The 19,850-nt window shown below is 35.8% G+C and overlaps 1 protein-coding gene across 1 annotated transcript in view; it reads right to left on the minus strand.

Moving 5' to 3' along the window:
* Positions 1-11,872, minus strand: part of ND-49 (NADH dehydrogenase (ubiquinone) 49 kDa subunit) — a 133,028-nt gene extending 121,156 nt beyond the window's left edge. The window contains exons 1-2 of the mRNA XM_090412813.1: positions 11,762-11,872; positions 6,742-6,845 (exon numbers count right to left, since the gene is read on the minus strand). Of these exons, the coding sequence (XP_090268939.1) occupies positions 6,742-6,845; positions 11,762-11,862 (205 nt within the window). The 5' untranslated portion in view covers positions 11,863-11,872. The remainder of the gene's footprint in view (positions 1-6,741; positions 6,846-11,761) is intronic.
* Between the last annotated feature and the right edge of the window lie 7,978 nt (positions 11,873-19,850).

Raw genomic sequence — 19,850 nt, forward strand, 5'->3', positions numbered from 1 at the left:
TAAATTTATTCAGCTAGCTACCCACCATACTTCCAGATTTAACCTGCCATCTTTACTAAAAACTGTGCCTAAATAGCTGAAATATTTTACTTATTCTATAGGATCCCCATTCAGAATGCAGCTGAGGTTTTCTATGTTCCTTAGAGTTTTGGTTGCTGATTTTCATGCCAAATTTGTTATAGCTGTTATTCAATTTAGTGAATCCTGGACACTTGCACTAGATGTGTTTAATAGTACTAAGATAGGATAAGAGTTCCATGCCTTTCATGCCTTGCCTTACTATTAAGCATCCATACTTAAGAAATAAGTATGAATGCTGAGTGGTTCCAATGCTGAAGACATTATCTAGCTATGTTTTTTTTTATGTGGTTCTCACCCACATAAAGTTATTGGTAAACCTATAGTACATTTGTGCTGTGGGTGGGCTAAAGATCCCACACACACACACAATTTTTATCAATTTTATATTTTTTTTTCATGCCTTAAAATTATTTTTACATGGTCCAGAAACCCTGCTCTAGAGACTAAACATGACTTTTTCAACCATTTCAGGCCAATAAGAAGGGAGGTGGTCTTACACTGGGCAATAAAATTCACCCCCCCTTTGCACTCACATATGATGAAACATGGTTTCATTAATCATCACTCTACATTGCACTTTTGTAGTGGTAGTGTACTTAGCAAGATGACCAACCTGTGCACTCTCATCATAATTATCATTCCTGATATGTATCCTCAAGGGATAAAAAGATATTATGATAGTAATAATGTAAACTTCTTGTATCTTAATTTCCTATTGATAATTTTTGTCCAAATTAGTCTTATTTGTAAGGACTCCAATACTGTCAGATCTTTATATGTGCTCTTCTAAGGCTGTTAGCTGCATCAATCTACCTAGATCTTCCTTTAGGTCTTTTTCATTCCACCATGATATGAAGTATCCTTTCAAGTAACCATACTGGCTCTGATCACACATTCCTGAATGCTAACAATGCCAAATTCCTTCCTAATACCTTCATTCTTTTATGTTTCTGCCAATGATGTCATCTGTTCACTATCCTAATTTTTCTCAGAACTTTCATATCTGTGCTTTCCAGCCACTGGTCAATTGTTTTTATTTCTAATGCACCTCTCCATAAGTTAAAATTAGTTTGAACACTGTCTTGTAAAACAACTACTTCAGTGTTTCATGTAATTTTCCTTATTCCATATAAATTTATTCAGTTGAATCTCTACCATAGTAGCTTTGCTAATTCTATTGTCTATGTCCATATTTAATATGTGATCTCACTAAAAACTGTGAAGTAGCTGAAAGGTTTTACTTGTTACTAGTGTTTTCAATATTTCCAACCTTCATAGTCTGTCTTTTTATTAGATTTTCATACCAAATGTATTATTCAATTTAATTAAGGAATCAAGCAGCCCTGTACTAGATTTATTTCAAAATAACATCATCTGCATAAAAATCATCCACATTATTTCCTTGTCCCGTAATATTAATATCAAATTCTAAACAGAGAAAATTAGAGAAACCAATTATGCAAAATATTTCAGTATAATCAAGTCCAAAATAATAACTTAGCATAATCTCACAACAGAACAGAGAGAGAGATGCAAGATGAATGTTATTATTATTAAAAGCTATCTCTAGAGAGTAAATGATCATCAAAGGGGCCACATATCATACCTTCTCTTGAATTCATTCAACACTATCTGCACTCACAACCTCTTGAGGCTAGCTACTCCAATCACACACTGTTCTATGAGAAAAGTCTACTTCTGACTGCATTCATCCTCAACTTCCATGGATGCCCTCTTATTCTCTCACCATCCTCCTTAAAATGAAAATTTTCATCTACTACTACTATCCTGCATGACCTTTACAGAAGTTAATGTGTCTATTATATTGTCCCTCTTTCTCCTGTTTGCAGTTCACAAATTCTCAAATTCTCTTCCACATCTATATTCACAATTCTGATATAATTTTTAAGACTCCACTGTATCAGAATCACCACGAAAACCAGCAGACCAGACTTGTGCACAATAGCCCAGATGAGGTTATATCAAAGCCTTGTAAAGAGGCAAAAAAACTTCCTTGTTCTTACATGTCAAGGTTCATTTCAGTATTGCAATTATCCACTAAGTTATATTCAGAATCATTACTATATGGCCCCTGAACTTCAACCTCCTATCTACTAAAACTCAAAGATCCATAGCTTGCTCAGTTTCTCCTAGCATACTCCCACTAATATAATGTCATTGAATATCTGATTACACCAAAGTGCATGACATTTATTAACTGAACTGACAGTCATTTTCATATGCCCACAATTCCAGCTTATTCAAATCATTCTCTAAGTGCTACATGTCAGTCACATTACTAATTTCCCTGCCTATCTTTGCATCACCAGTAAATAGCTATATGTTTCCTGTTAAATCCTTACTTATGTCATTAATGTAATAACGATAGACTGAATAATAATGGACCAACGACTGATCTCTGGGGCATACCACTGGTCTTAATTCTTGCACTCACATTCCCCTCTCCCTGCCCACACACACACCACTTGATAAATTAGAAAAATAAGAGTCTAAAGCAAAACTGGAAGGAAAAGATCCAGATAAAGACCAACATATAGGTGTGGAGATGGAGTAGTAAGGAATATTTTATATGGTCGAAATTAAGAGCTGATGAAATCAAACATGACAAATAATAGACCAGTTTGGAAGAAAAGTGTTGATCTAAAACTAGGTATGAAATCTGTGTGCTGCCATAAAGTCTGATATATCCCTTGAGAGCATACACCAGAAAATCATCACAAATATACAGTGTCTTTGGATTTGGTTGAGAATTTCTGTAGTGTTTTATATCAGATCCTTATATCATTATTTACTGTAGTGAGAGAAGGATCTGATATAAAACACTACAGAAATTCTCAACCAAATCCAAAGACAAGATGCTATTTTTAAAGTAAATTCAATTAATTATAGCAAATTTCCACCATAACAAACAATTCCCATGGTCACTATGAGAGTCAACAGGGTTACTTAATGTTCAAAGCCAGATAACTGGGAGAAGATATTCAAAGTCTGGGGCTTCTGACCTTATATCCGATCCTTACCTTTATGTGGTCCATCTGTTAGATATCCAACGATACTGAACAAATGAGGATGAGCTGGCAATTTGGGACCAAGAAAACCAGATTGTTCTCTCTCTCTCTCTCTCTCTATTGCTTTAAATCAGAAATAACAAGAGATTTTATGCCAACTGGCATTATCCTTAAATGAGGACACTACTGTTGAAAGTTTATTTTTCACTTGGTTAGAGTATAATAAATTTAGTTTAATCCTTTATCCAAGTGTGAGCAAACAAAGTTTGCGCCTGAAAGTATCTTCAGGACTGGAGTAAGTGGTACAACACCAGGGCACTCCTTGCAAAGGTGGAGCAAGCTACCAACACTCCTATCTCAGTATCTCCCATAATGCAAAATTGCAGATATGTCTAATGTTATGCATTAAGGGAAGGGCCACAACAAATTGGGTTGTGGCCCTTCCCTTAATGCATAACATTAGACATATTTGCAAGGAGATGTGTTTTGCATTATGGGAGATACTGAGATAGGAGTGTTGGTAGCTTGCTCCACTTTTGCAAGGAGTGCCCTGGTGTTGTACCACTTACTCCAGTCCTGAAGATACTTTCAGGAGCAAACTTTGCTTGCTCACACTTGGATAAAGGATTAAACTAAATTTATTATAAAGAGGACACTACTATTTTAGTCAGGGAAAGGGTGAACAGAAAAAGTCAGCTACATGAACAAATATAACATCAAAAGACATGAAATCAACAACATAAGGAATATCAATGGAAAGGAAATCAAATTGGCAGAACTGGAAAAGTATCATGATGGAAGTTTTATCACTTGGCTATGCTACCAATTATATATGGTAGTGGGTAGTGACCCTTCCCTTAATGCATAGCAGTATACATGTCTGCAAGGAGATGTGCTTTGCATTATGGGATACTAAGGCAAGAGGTTAGAACTTATACCACCTTTACCACGAGTTGCCCCAGTCCTGAAAATACTTCAGGCACAAACTTTGTTTGCTTACACTTGGATAAAGGATTAAACCAAATATATAATTGGAAATAAGTATCACATGGATATAATTGATGTTACTAAGACAAAGAAGATGAAAACAGGCAAGATCCTAATAAATACAGGACATTATATTTGGAAAGGAAGGAGGAGTGAAAGCAGTCAACACCAAACAGAAGAAAAACTTCTTGAATGGAAAGCAATTACAAGTATTAATATGCACCAACTTCAAAATGGCAAGATTCATAATGAAACTTATTCGTACCTTCGGTCCCACAGAAGGTCATCCAACATATAGGTGTGAAGATGGAATTAGAAATATTTTATATTGCCAAAATTAAGAGCTGATGAAATCATACATTTGATTTTGATAAACTATCAAAAGCCTAAAATGTGGAAGGGCAGCTGGTATATGTGTCTACACGTAAACATACGTTTTGGTGCTGGAACATGACATAAGCGATGACTTCTGTGTCCAAGGCACAAAGAGAGCAGATAACTATTTGAGAAAAAGGAAAAGGTTAACTGTAATTGTTGTGGAATATTCTTTTCTTTGCTGTGCAGGATATGTGATTAATTTCCTGCTCTGATGATTAGGAGGTCCTCAACAAGAACCAACTTTTTTTTTTTCCCCCATTTATGTTAGATGTATTTTCTAATGAATGAAAGAATTTCTCCACTTCAATATGAATGCCTTCAAACAGAAGTACAAGCAAAATTAAGCCATGCTGTCCAATTTTTCACTTTGAAATTTCCAAATGTCATTCCTTAGGACTACTACTCATTTAAGAAATTTATCTTTATGTCTGGTATTAAGTGCAATAGCTAATTCCTCTTTTTCTAATTCATACTGTATGAATAAAGTATTTTAATTATCATTAAAAAAAATTATCTTTATTCTTTATAACTCAAATCATGTGAAAAAAAAATTCATCAGCATCTAATTCCTGCCAAGTACCCTCAAGGGATGTGTACAGGATATGATAGTACTACATGAAAAATTTACATCATTACTAACTTTCTATCTACAATTTTCCTCCAAATCAGTCTGTTACTTATCAAGACTCCAACATTTTCAGATCTTATATTTCTATCATCTAAGGCACTTTTTACCGTATCAATTCAACTATATCTTGGTCTTCCTCTGGGTCGTTTTCCTGACAATCTGGCAGAGAACACTTGTTTTGCTAATCTTTCTTCGCCCATTCTGTTTAAGTGACCATACCACCTGAGATTAGCTCTGCTAACACATTCCTGGATGTTGACAATGTCAAGTTCTTTCCTAATATCCTTGTTTTTAATATGATATTGCCATTGATGCCATCTGTTCATGCCTCTAATCTTTCTCAGGACTCTCATATCTATAGTCTCTAGTCAAGTGTTTTACTTCTAACCCAGCTCTCAGATCTGGTTTGAACACTGTCTTCTATACAGCTAATTTAGTGTTTTGACTAATTTCTCTCTTATTCCATAAAAATTTATTCAATTAACTTCCTACAATACCAGCTTTGTTGATTCTGTTCTATTTCCATATTTAATTTACCATCTTCACTAAAAATGGTGCCTAAGTAGCTGAAATGTTTTACTTGTTCTATAGGTTCTCCATTTTCAAAGCTTCTGCCTATTTTCATTGTCTTTGACTTGTTATTACTGACCTTCATACCATACCTATTACAACAGTTATTCAATTTAGTTAGGGAATCTTGCAGACTTGTAGCAGATTTATTTAGAAGTATAACATCATCCGCATAAAGAAAAGAGCCTGAGAATAACATCTCTAATTTTAATATCTGGTTTAATACCACTTTCCTTCATATTGTGATCCATATAGATAATGAATAACAGAGGGGATAATGTACATCTTTGTCTGACACCAGATTTAATATTAAACCATCTTCCTGTATTTCTTACAATTCTAACTGCTGACTTACAACTCAAATAAAGACTAAGTATTGCTTGATATAATGCCTCATTGACATATAACTGTATATTGAATAGTTCATCTCTTGGCACCTTGTCATATGCCTTTTTAAGATCTACAAAACTTAAATACAGATCTTTATTATATTCACATGATTTCTCAACTATTTGTTGTAAAGTGAATATCTGATCCTGACAGCCTCTATTTGGCCTGAATCCAGCTTGTTCATTACCAAGGTTCCCTTCCAGACTCCTTCTCAACCCTTTCTCAAGTATACTTGCATAAACTTACCAAGGAACACTCAGTAGGGAAATACCTCTGTAATTCTCACATTCAGTTTTATTTTCCTTTTTGTATAGGTACTATGAGAACTCTACTTCAATCATCGGGAAGTCTTCCTTCTGTCCAGGCCTTCTGAACTATGCAGTGTTGCCACTGTAAAATTTTTATACCTTCATACTTCAGCATTTCTGTTCGAATATCGTCTACTCCCGCTGGCTTTCCACATTTCAAGCCTGTGATGGCTTTTTCTACTTCAAGTATGGATATGTATTCCTGAATGTATGCCTGTTTGTGTGTTTTTTACCACTGTGCTATCACTGCTTGTTTCATTTAGCAGGGAAAAAAAAAAATTAAATACTAAAAATAACTTAATTACTGTCTGCTTATATTTCAAATTAATGTGAAGTTTAAAAAAAATTATCCAATGAAATTAAAACTTACCAAGCCAAGGTTTAATTTCAAATTTTGCTTTCTTTTCATCAGGAAGTAAGTATGGAGTATCAAACTCCTTTAAAAATTCAAGATCAGGATACCATGTTTTTGCCCTACAAATAAAATAGACTGATTTCATATAAAAGTATCTTTATGAGGTTTCCACAAACAGTAGTTTTCTTTCCATATAATTACTTTTCTTATACAGTTTTGCCATATAATTATAATATAATATTTTGCCATATAATATAAGGCCAAGTTATTATAGGGATTTCAACTATAGGGACAGACTGGAAGGAAGAATGGTCACAGGAAGGAAAGGAAATTAAATTCACAACTGTTAATAAAAAATTACCTGAGACAGCACATAATGGTTGGGACACAATGTTCAAGAATGGGATTTTTAGAGGTTTAATGGAATATTATCAGCACTGAGAAAGGATTAAAACTAATTTTAATGCTTACAATATTTTGTCTCAGTCAGAGAGACATCTTCAGGGATTGCAAGTAACTTTTTGTAACAACACACACACAAATACAATACAATGATGAGTAAAACACATGAGTGAAACTAAAGTCCTATCTATGTGATGTGCCATCTATGGGCATTTGCAGGTGGCCTAGGATGTAAAGAGGGATCTCTGATAATTATGTTTCCCAAATTTTGGGAAGTTTTATGCAACCATATTTGTTTAAATTAGGTTGATTCCTGAGTGCAGATGCAGATTCAAAAAATAGTCTTTCTTTTTTGAATTTACTATGGTGTTTTTTTTCCAGGAAATCCTGTGGGTCATGTTCTTCTAACTGGATGGTTGCTGATCTGCCTATGTCTGTCCAAAGTAAGCTAGCTTACAGGAACAAGTTACTCTATATACTCCAGACACTGAGAGAGGAGGGAGCTGATCTTGTCATAGCATCAGAGATTTTAGCAGTGATGAATCTAGCCATGCTGCCTGCATTAGGTGAAGCAATCATGTGATCTTAACCTAGGAGACTACCAGCCACACAGAATTTTCTATTAAGGGATACATGAGGAATTATAAATCAGGTGATTATGACAAGCTGAGGAGTCCTGCTTGCAGCAGTGTGTGCCATGGCAAAAGAATTTGGAGGGGAGAAATGTTAGCAGTGCATGGGAGATGGTTCAAGGGTGTATGGAGAAAGCAGTAACAGCCTGTATACTCAGACTCAGGAGGTTAAATCAGGTAAGAATTAGATGGGTGAATAGCTTCATTAAACAGCAATTACAGAAAAAGTTTGGTAGAGATATAAAGAAAAAGGTGATTACAGCATATCCATGACCAGTACACAGGCAAGAAGGATGAGAAACTAGCTGATGAGGCCAAAAGCCACAGATATAACACTGACTGATGAAGAGGTTGATGAACTGAAGGTGCTTAGGGTATTGAAGATTAATACAAACATTGCCATGGAATTCAATGGTATATCAGGTGTTATGAGAATGTGCAAGGGAGTTAGCACCTTCTCTGACCAAGTTATTTAAGCCTCAATTCTGGGAAGGTACTAATGGAGTGGAAAGGGATAAAACAGTCCCACTGCATAAAAGAGGATACAAGACAAAAGTAGCAAATTATAGGCCTATCGTTATCTCATCTCAGGCGTGATGGTTAAGATATTAGAGATGTTGGTAAAAAACAGAATTCAAGACTGGATGGACAGTAATATAATACGCTATAAGCAGACAATGTAGTTTTATGAAGGGTAGGTCTTAGCTTAGTAGTATGCTTACTTTTTTTATAATAAAAAGACAATTGAGTTGGATAAAGGTAATGGCTACTCAGTAATAATGCTGGACTTTACAAAGGCATTTAATACAGGATTGCACATAGTATTCTGTTGCATAAATTGGAGCAAATGAATATGAAACTGGTTTTGATTAGGGATGGATGATAAACAGATATCAAAGTGCACTTTATGGAGGAGCCAGTCTAGAAGGCAGGTGACTAGTGGTGTACCAGGGGTTCTTACTTGGTCCTTTGCAATTTAATTGTACATCAATGAGTATTGATTGGGGGGGGGGGTTGAATGTTCAGTTTTTTGTTGATGATGTAAAGGTAAATGGCTGCCAGTTTAATGGGGCCAAGTGTAAGGTGATGGATTTTACAAGTGATGTATTACATTGATGGAACTGTATTACAGAATAATAAGGCCAGGAATATTGGGGATGACTGTGGACAGGGAGATGAAGTTCAAAAGTCACATTGCAAAGGTAGCCAAATAGAATTTTTTAGATATATCCTCAATTGTATCAAACTGTTATCCTGAAGTGTATTAATTAATTTCTGTTATATTTTAATTTAATTTTAATTTCAGCCCAGTAGTTTTAATCCATGCACACACAACTGTATATGTAGAGGGATTCCAACTTCATGCATGCTACTGTTTTTTTGAATTCAATTCATATTGTCATTCAATAATTGTACTGATGATGTCTTATAATACATAAGACAAAATATTTACATAATAAAAATGTTATTTACTGTGGCATGCATATTATTCTGTAGTTATAAACAGAATTTATTACTCCTATATATTTCACTCAATGTCATGAGCTTCATTCAAAGAGAATGCAGAAGACTTGTCTACATTTAAATTATGAACATAAGAACAAATCATACAGCAATGTGTGTCTTGTGGCAGCTGCACAAGTAGGAGGAAATATTATTAGAATTCTGAGAAGTATACATGTATAATTGATTTTTTTTAAAAAATTATATATATACACACAAGGTAATACTGCATTGATTGCCTCATTTAAACAATGGTAGGTGTAGAAAAAGATATTTGGGAATTACGTACAGATGATACAAACAAGCTTAGATTTGAGATTGCACTGATATTGCATAAAGCTAACCTCCTTTCTGAATATTTCTATACCTGAAATGCAAGCCCTCTGATCTTTATGCTGAAATAATAAGATTGTTATGACTGAGTTCTGACAAAGGAAATTCAAATTTTTGAATCATATGAAGCCCTATGTTGCCATTCTTGTCTTAATCAGATAGACTGTATGCCTATCTCTAAGTTTTGGGAACTTAGAGATAGGCATACGGTTTTGGGGAGAACACCGAATACTTGGCTACATTTAAATCGTGAACACGAGAATGATTCATACAGCATGCATATACTATCACATCTCAATCACAGCTGTACAAGTGTATAATTAATTAATTTTTTTTTTTTAAATGCCAAAAGGTTCAGATGTGATTGAGACGTGATAGTATATGCATGCTGTATGAATCATTCTCGTGTTCATGATTTAAATGTAGCCAAGTATTCGGTGTTCTCCCCGAATGAAGTTCATGACATATTAAGCGAATATATAGGAGTAACAAATTCTGTTTAGTTTTCTCTTATGTGTGCAAAGCCATTATTTAAAACATTGTCTAACACAAGTCTCTATTTAACAGATGTATAAAATAGAGACATCTAAAATTATGCCTCAGATTACATGGTTGTTGAAGAACACTGTCAAGTAAAGGTAGGGCAGTTATTATTCTTCCTTTAATGCCTTAATAAAGGTCCCATTTGGACTTTGAAACCAGTCTGGACAGAGACTCTTCCTTATTACATAGCATTATTTATGTCTGAAGGGAAGTGTGCTTGCATTATGGGATGCTAAGGCAACTGATATGATATCAGCCTCTAAATACATGTAGCCTGGTCATGAAAATGCTTCATGCACAAACTGTACACTTATACTTGAATAAAGGACTACACAAGAATATAATTTATTGGCGAGTATGACTCAGATTGATGGTCTGCCCTATCTTTACTTGACAAGTGTTTGCTTACACTTGGATAAAGAATATAATTTCTTGGCATCTTTAATTTATAGTATAACCAAGTGAAAAAAACTTTCAGTATATATAAGAGTGTGTTTAGTAAAGGTAGCAGAACTAGATTTTTTTGCCTGATGGGTGGTGAATGGGTTACCAGAGGTGGTTGCAAGTGATTCATCAGCGGATGAGTTCAAGGATAGGTATGATAGGTAATATGTAAATAAAAGTTAATGTATGAATAATGGGTCTTTCATGATGTCTTCTGACTCCATGGAGATACTTGCATAATAAAAACAAATAATATTTGACATTTTTGCTTACACTCTAAAATATTGCAATATATAATTATTACTGAATGCACCAAGAAATATTTGTATGTTTCTTGGAGCATGGTTAACTGACCATGCCATGTGCTGCATACATAACAATTGGCTACTGTTTCAACAGATGAAGTTAGAAAGCAGTTCTTTTTAGGTATGATGCACCATTTCACGTTTACTGTATACTTCCACAATTACAAAACGGCATCCACAGGTAAAACCTATGAACATCTTTCATGGCTCTAATTATTAACTTTATCTTAATTAAAGAACAACAACATTCATATCTTGTATTAAATAGGCTATTTGTCAGTCTATGTATCAGTTCATAACTGACCTATTTAATAAGAGAATACTATTCCTATCAATACTGTACTGGTTACAATACTTAATGATACCAAAAAATTATATTCTTGTTTAATCCTTTATCCAAGTGAGCAAACAAAGTTTGCATGTGAAGTGAATACAATTTTTGGCATCTTTCATTTATAACCAAGTGAAAAAACGTGCAACATTTTCAGAATATGTACTTTACTCTTTATGGAATTTTCTCCCAATAGCCAGTGCATGAAGCAAAAAGGGTCTTCCAAAAAAGGAAAAGCATCCTACTCTCAAAACTAACAGTTCTGCAAGCTGTAAACACAGATCAGAGAATGATATTTTTATATCATATTACGCTGGCTATTTTTGCAACACAGACAATGTTCCTCAACATAGTCTATGTTACAACCGTCCTTTAGGACTAGTTCAGCACTCCTAATTATGCATTAAGTATGTATTTTATAGCTGTAGATCCGTGTGTGTGTGTGTTCACGGGCCGGTTTGCCTGTTCTGAGGGACGAAAAACACGGAGAAATACTACTTATTGCATCAAAGGCTAATGTATTTCGCACACACTATTAATACCTAACAAAGGAAAGCGCTCCTCCACCAAGAAAATGCGAACTTCCTACACAGCATGTTGCAGCGACAAATCTCTTCGCAGCAAATGCAAGAGCACACGCCATATTTACATGCTCCTAGCGCCATCTGTAAATTCATTTTATAAAAGAAAGGAAATAAAAGACAAGAAAAACAATTTTTTTTTTCTTGAAAACCCTTATTAAATGAATAAAATCAGAAATGTATTCAAAAACTCTGATTGTGTGTGTGTGTGTGTGTGTGTGTGTGTGTGTGTGTGTGTGTGTGTGTGTGTGTGTGTTAAAGATACCAAGCTATTTTAGACTTGGTTTTACTCCATTTCCCAAGTAAGCAAACAGACAAACAAGTCAAGTTTGTGCCTGCACGTATTGCAAGTCTAGCTGACCCTCAAAGTAGTGCAAGTCAAGGCAACTCGTGGTAAAGGTAGAATAAGCTCTGATCACTATTCTTAATATTTACCCTTAAAGCAAAGCATATCTCCTGGAGGAGATGTATGATGCTATGTATTAAAGGCAAGGGGGCACTACCCAGACTGGTTTCGACCTTTATTGAGGTCTCATCAGTGGGAGCCAGGCTAAGAAATACTAAGTTTTAAGTAATACAGAGCTTATAAATATTTTACCAAAAGAAGTTACCATAAGGTGCTTTGACCTTATTAAATAAAAATCTCAGGATGAGAGATAGATATAGAGAGATTTTTTACCATGGGTATAATATATGTTAAAGATAAGCTATTTTAAATATAAAATTGGTTTTTTACTCCATTTCCCAAGTTAATTTAATAAGGTCAAAGCACCTTATGGTAACTTGTTTTGATAAAATATTTATAAGCTCTGTATTGCTTAAAACTTAGTATTTCTTAGCCTCGCTCCCACTGACGAGACCTCAATAAAGGTCGAAACCGGTCTGGGTAGTGGCCCCTTGCCTTTAATACATAACATCATACATCTCCTCCAGGAGATGTGCTTTGCATTCAGGGTAAATATTAAGAATAGTGATCATAACTTAAACTATCTTTACCGCGAGTTGCCTTGACTTGCATTACCTGCAGGGTCAGCTAGGCTTGCAAGACTTGCATGTGCAAACTTCACTGGCTTGTCTGTTTGTTTACTTGGGAAATGGAGTAAAAAACCTGGTTTATATTTAAAATAGCTTGATATCTTTAACATATATTATACCGAAGGTAAAAAAAACTCTCTCTATATATTAAGATACAACTAGTTTCGTTGAATAATTCAACTTCATCAAGTATCACAGGCAAGGAATTATACAAAAAATGACAGAGACATGATAAAATTACATCAACAGAACTAGTAGAAAAGAAAATAGTACATATAAAAACAGGAATGCGAGCTTGAGTTCCAATTAAAGTTGACTATGTGCGTGAGCTGCCACGAGTGCGCCAATACTGAATAGTGGCAATGTGTGCGTCAGAGAGATTGAAACTAAGGTTGTTATTAATATGTGATGAATCTAGTGAAATTTCTCTTGAATCGATGATCTTTCTTTCGAGTTCATCATAACACACGTGGATATTAGAAGTTTTTGGCCAGTCTACGAGGTGCTGGCGGCATTCATCTGAGTTAATAGAGAAGAGAACATGGCTAGAGAGAGCGCTGGCTCTGGTTTTTTTGTCTCTGTGTCTCTCAAGTGTTTCTTCCATACGCAAAAGGATGGATTTAGCTGTCTGGCCATAATATGGTTTTCCACACTCACACAAAATCTTGTAGACTCCTGGATAGTGAGTAGGGAGATATTTCACTTTAGGTTTACTTAGTATAGAGTGAAGTTTTGGAAACGTAGTGAAGCAAGTTCTAATGTTGAACTTCTTAAGAATTTTTGCTAGTTTTGAGGAGAGAGAGATGATGTATGGCAATGAAATAAAAGCTCTAGGGGGAGAAGAATAGAATAACGAAAAAATTATATAAAAGAGAAAAATAAATAAATAAATAAATATAAATAAATAAATATGCAAACAATTAAGTGTGCGCCTGAAACAACATAGTTCAAGTCTAAAGATGGTACAACACTAGGGCAACTCATTGTAAATGTGGGTAAAGCTCTGATCACTATTCTTAGTATTTTCCCATAATGTAAAGCACATCTCACTAAAAGATGTATACTGCAATACATTATGGGTGGGGTCACTTCCCAGACCGGTTTCAACCTTTTTTGAGGTCTCCTCAGTGAGTAGCTAGACCCTAAATACCAAGGGTTAGTAATACAGAGCCTTATCAACTTTACCTATAGAAGTTGCTACAAGGTGTTAAAAAATTACTTGGTAACCCTAATACACAGTATCCCCAAGTTAAAATTTAATTACATCTACATCTCCTCCAGAGATTCTTATTAAAAATAAAAAGACCTTTTAGCAACTTCGATAGGTAAAGTTGATAAGGCTCTGAATTACTAAACCTTGGTATTTAGAGTCTAGCTACTCACTGAGGAGACCTCAAAAAAGGTCGAAACCAGTCTGGGTAGTGACCCCACCCATAAGGTATTGCAGTACACATATTTTCGTGAGATGTGCTTTACATTATGGGAAAATACTAAGAATAGTGATCAGAGCTTTACCCACCTTTACAATGAGCTGCCCTGGTGTTGTACCATCTTTAGACTTGAACTAAGTTGTTTCAGGCGCACACTTAATTGTTTGCATACTTGGGATTAGGAGTTAAATAACCAAGCTTATAAAATTACTTGGTAACCCTAACATACAGTATCCCCAAGTTAAAAAATTAATTACATATATATATATATATATATATATATATATATACACACACAATCCCAAAGGCTATATCTCCTTGCCATACATCAGCACGCTCTCCAAGAAACTGAGTAGAATTTTAAGAAAGCTTAACTTAAAAACGTGCTTCTCTACTCTTCCCAGACTAAGATCAAATTCAAGCAATCACAAACAAGCTCACAACCACCTACAATTCCCAAGTGTGTAAAAAATCACATGTGACTGTGGGAACCCATACTATGGCAAAATGGGAAAGTCTATCCTCCTACGTCTCTAGGAACACCAAAGATACATCGCTTACAAAAGAACTAGAGCTAGTGCCCTCTCAAGCAATGTCCTGTTTTCGGTTAACACAAATAATGAAGGCCGCCAACAAAAGATAAACTGGACAACAACTTCAAACCCGCACATTTGCGACGAGGTAGAACGCCGCATAATCGCGTCTAAAGAGATTGTCATGGATCCTCTTCATATAAACAGTAACCTCAGCTATAATTTGCCTGACTCTTTTAGCTCTGCTGTCAGATATTGGCGCACTCGTGAAATCATACGCGCACAGGTTTCTATCAATAGAACTTTAACACGGACTGTAGCTCCAGTTCAAAATAACTGTAGTATACACTCGATTTTATATTGTTATAATTTATGGTTTTATAGTGACTCAATGTTTCTTTACAGTGTTTTTTTATTGTCTTTCTATGTTCTATCACGCCTGAAGAAGTCGGCCACCCCAATGAAACATGTGTATTTTAATAAATTTCATTATTTATTCTAATTCTCGGATCTCAGTCAGTATATAAAAGCATGAATATATATATATATATATATATATATATATATATATATATATATATATATATATATATATATATATATATATATATATATATATATATATATATATATATATATATATATAACAAGTAACAAGTGTATAACACTTCATGGGGAATATGGAGAATAATGTGTAAGTTATATGGTTCTACCTGAATTCCGTCATGGTGATTATCACAACTTCTCAGCACACCCTCGTATATACAGGGTGGTATGTAGTTCAAAATGTACCTACCAAATTCAATGCTGTATTATTCCTGAACGAGGAGGCATACCACTACATCTTATGTCATATATATTATAATATGCTCAATATATTTACCTTCAACTTTGACGATCTTCAACAATCTATCACAAAAGTGTACATCACTTTGTGGAGAACGTCTGCTGGAATATCCAAGATTTCACGCTCGATAGACGTCTTTAGTTCCTCCAAAGTCTTTGGATTGTTCTGATACACTTTGTCTTTGAGATGTCCCCATAAAAAAATTCAAAGATTTGAGGTCTGGTGAATAAGGTAGCTGGCCAATTCCGATTCTGTACTGCTTTGGATAATCCAGAGCAATGACATTCCTATGGAAATGTTCATTCAGAAGCTGGAAAATCTATCCTATGCGATGGGAACGAGTACCGTCTAGCATGAAAAAGTGCCCGTTAAGCCAGAACCATAGAAGCTCTGAAGAAAAGAATTGAAATGGTTTCAAGCAAATCCCAATAGCTCAGTATGGATAGAGTTTCCCCCTCCTCAGTAAAAACAGGTCCAAATATGCTCACTTTTGACAAGGCACACGACAAAGTCACATGTTTTGGGTGAAGACTTGAAGTAACCAAAACACGCGGAATTTCTAAGCCCCATATTCGCCATTTCAACCTATTCACGATCCCATCAAGCCAAACGTGTGCCTTATTTGAAAACCAGATGAGACCAGGGTCAATTTCTTGGTTCTCAATCGCTCTGATTCTTCCTATATATATATATATATATATATATATATATATATATGAGTACACTCTCCATACATTATGATAATAACTATTAGTAGTATTATGCACATAAACTGATTAGTAAGTACTTCTTTGCACATTTGTTCCATGTGTATATTTTAAAATCTAAAATTGCTTAATACAAAGAACACTATCCCTTTTTCATAATGATTAATTTCTTCAGTATACTCAAACTATAGAGACTATATGAAAACTTCAGATAGAAATCCATCAAGGTTTTCAAATTCAACTTATTTAACTACTTCAGTTATCATTATATTTCGTGTTTGTAATATACGTTATTTGGTTTAATCACCTCAATGACCAGTTCTAACTTTGTTTCTTATAACCTAAAAAAATATGCTAACTTCTTTGATTTCTCTATAAGGAGTAGGCAAGACTGTTTAGCCCTATCTGAATTTTGGAGACAAAGAAAAGCTCAATCTCAATAAGTAGCTAGTCAGAGATAACCAGCCCGAGACTACCACTAATTATACATGGCGTCCGTTGAAGATAAATGGCTGTGAAATGCCGCCGCCTGATTGTTCCTAATCCTAGCACCATATTCAGGGCATCTTCAATATGACTAAAGAAATAAAAAAAAATCAGCTAACGCCTTTGTATTCATGAATATAGGGAGTAGGCAAGGCGTGTAACCTTATCTAACTTTTGGAGACTGACTGGGCAGTTCAATCTCCACTGGCAGCCAATCAAAGATAGCTGACCAAAGGCTATCACTAATTAAGTGGCACGCAGTGACGAGAGATGACTCAACAAGTAGTCCCTAACCCTAACACAATATATTTAATGTCTGAAATAATGTGGGTTCTACGGTCGATTTTCTTGAGTTCACGGGACGAAAACCCGAGTTTCCGGGAGAAAAATCCCGCTATCCCGTGCCAGAGATCGACTAACTCGGGAATCTGTCAAAAAACGGCTTATTTTTTCAACATTTCCTCTAGTCGCCGACTAGAATCAAAAGCAAGTCTTCCTTCGTGCGGTTAAGCTACACAACTTTCAAATTAAAAAAAAAACAAGAATAGAAATTGGTACATTCAGAAATGACACGTGCGAACTGCACATGCATATGTAGAATGTCATGGTCTAATTAGACTGCTTAGAAAGAAGTTTAAGGACATTCCCATGGGCAAGATGCATCGTGCCATGCAACGAGTCACGGTATGAATTGAAGGGATATGATACTTACAAGTCAGGGGTACTTAAAAAAGAACATAGCTAAAATGATTCTAGTCCCTAACAGGACTATAATTTTATGAATAGATATGACAGGATGTGAAGTACCCAGAGTCCTTACGAAAGCTTTAAAAAAAGATCACTGAGGCACAGAACATAATCTCCTTTACTCCATATGATGGGTGAAAAGTTTCTCGTCATGGTGAAAAATACAGATTCGAGAGATAAACTTCTAAAGGAATTCTCTGCAGAATAGAACCATATTACACCAGTCACGATAGGTAGCTAAGTAAGGACTCTTTAAGATCGATAGGTTCCCGAAGGAATATATTCAAGCCAGAGACGTCATATTAAATAAAAGCTATTGTGAAGTGCGAAAAAGTGAGTTACATCAAGTATAGTATTTTCTAAAAAAGATCCCTCTTGGCTCTTCGGGGAAGTAACCTTCACTATGGACATGGTTACCTATGCCTAACTGAGTTAACATCGGTACGACATGATCAATAGTAAACTACCCTGGAATGCAGCAGAATACAGCTATACTGTGGCAGTATTTCGAATTTCCCCTAAGCCAAGTGCTTCAGTTGTGTTAGTGTCAGGCACATCTCAAGCCAGTGCCCTAATCCCTTCTGATAGTGCAGCACTCCTGACCATCGGATAACCAGTTGCCCGCTATGTACCTCTACGGAGAGAGCATGGACAGCAATTCAACCATTGTTACAAGCGTCTATCATGACCACTGAAAAAAAATTTCCACGCCTCTCTAGGAACACCGGAGAAAAGAACGTTTCACAGAAAGTCCTCAGAAAGATAAAGAAATTAGCTATGATTGACAGCCCTGTAGCTACTTCCTCAACAACAACAACAACAACAACAACAACAACAACAACAACAACAGCGGCTATAGCGACATCGGCAACTGCCATTCAGCCGGAAACCACCTTAGAGACACAAAATCGACACCAGAAGTCGAGCCGGGTACCACCCTAAAAAACACCATCAGAACAGACGACTTCTACAGAAACCGTTGTCTTACCAGCAACAACAGCAGCAGGTGAAAACGAGGAATAGACTTTCCCATCTGTAGCCACTTGAAGAGGATGAAATACCACACATGTAACCTGCACCACCAGCAACAGAACCATCAAAGGCAGCAAAACGTAAAGAGAAATCGGCTTCGAAGCAAGAGAAGAAACAAAAACCAAGGCCATAAAAATCGACTAGTGTAACACCAGAAACAGAAACGGAGCTGGATTCCCACCCTACTTCAAGAGAAGACAACATTAATGATAAAATGAAAACGTGCACGAAGTCAACTCTTGATTTCTTGCTCAGATTCACCAACAAACTTCGAACCATCGTCTTAGACCTGATATTATTAACCAATGATCGTGATATTTTACTGGAGCTTCGTACCAACACCATTCAGTGCTAAAGTTGGGGCACCTGGGAGAGAAAAGCATGAGTGATGCTTGTCTCTCCCAGGTGCATTTCACAACATTCAAAGGGATGGAGAAGGAAGAATTCTCGCCATAGGCTGTAAGCACCGAAATTGTAGCACTAGGTTCCTTAACATCTACTTCTGGCTAATGCACCTGCAAGACCAGCGTTCTTCCTGGTCTCAAAAATAATCTCAATGGTGTCCATCACGTCATCTTGATGGGTGACTTCGACTGTGTAGCAATCTGAGTCGTAGACAAAGCAGGATAGAATTCACATCAGGAACAACCGGCTACAGAGACTTGGAAATACACCTAAGAAATGCTCAGCTCATCAGTGTTTAGTAACATCCTCATCCCCACGCCTGTGACTATACATGGTTTGATCAAGGAATTCGTATTCGACTATACCGTTTTTACATGACCCCGTCGCTCCTTTCTAGAATCAGGAAGATAAGTCATGTCAACATCAGCAACAACATTTCAGACCATAAAATTATTGCGCTCAAGTACCACAATCTTGAAAACGTGGAAACTATTCCGGATACTTCCGGGTTCTGGAAGCTATCATCAAACTTCTTTTCTCAGTCACGCTTCACCATCTTTACTCTACGTGGACCAATGCTTGCCAAGATTGGGACAATTGAGCGCGCTTCAAAGATGTCATCAACCAAAAAATTATAGAATGGACCAAGAACATGCCTACTTCTACAGATCTCGGCTCCGAGACCTATACAAAGAAATAAGTTGATTCATAGCCAGACAACGCCAACGAATATCATGTGATAACATCATCCTGGAAATCAGTGCTGAAATAGATACAAAAAAAAAAACAAAGAGAAGTGTAGGAAAGAAATTTCAAGATTTCAAGATC

Source organism: Typopeltis vanoorti, chromosome 23 (genome assembly GCF_054136105.1).
Source record: "Typopeltis vanoorti isolate ZY-2024b chromosome 23, IOZ_Tvanoo_1.0, whole genome shotgun sequence".
Classification (NCBI taxonomy): Eukaryota; Metazoa; Arthropoda; class Arachnida; order Uropygi; family Thelyphonidae; genus Typopeltis; species Typopeltis vanoorti.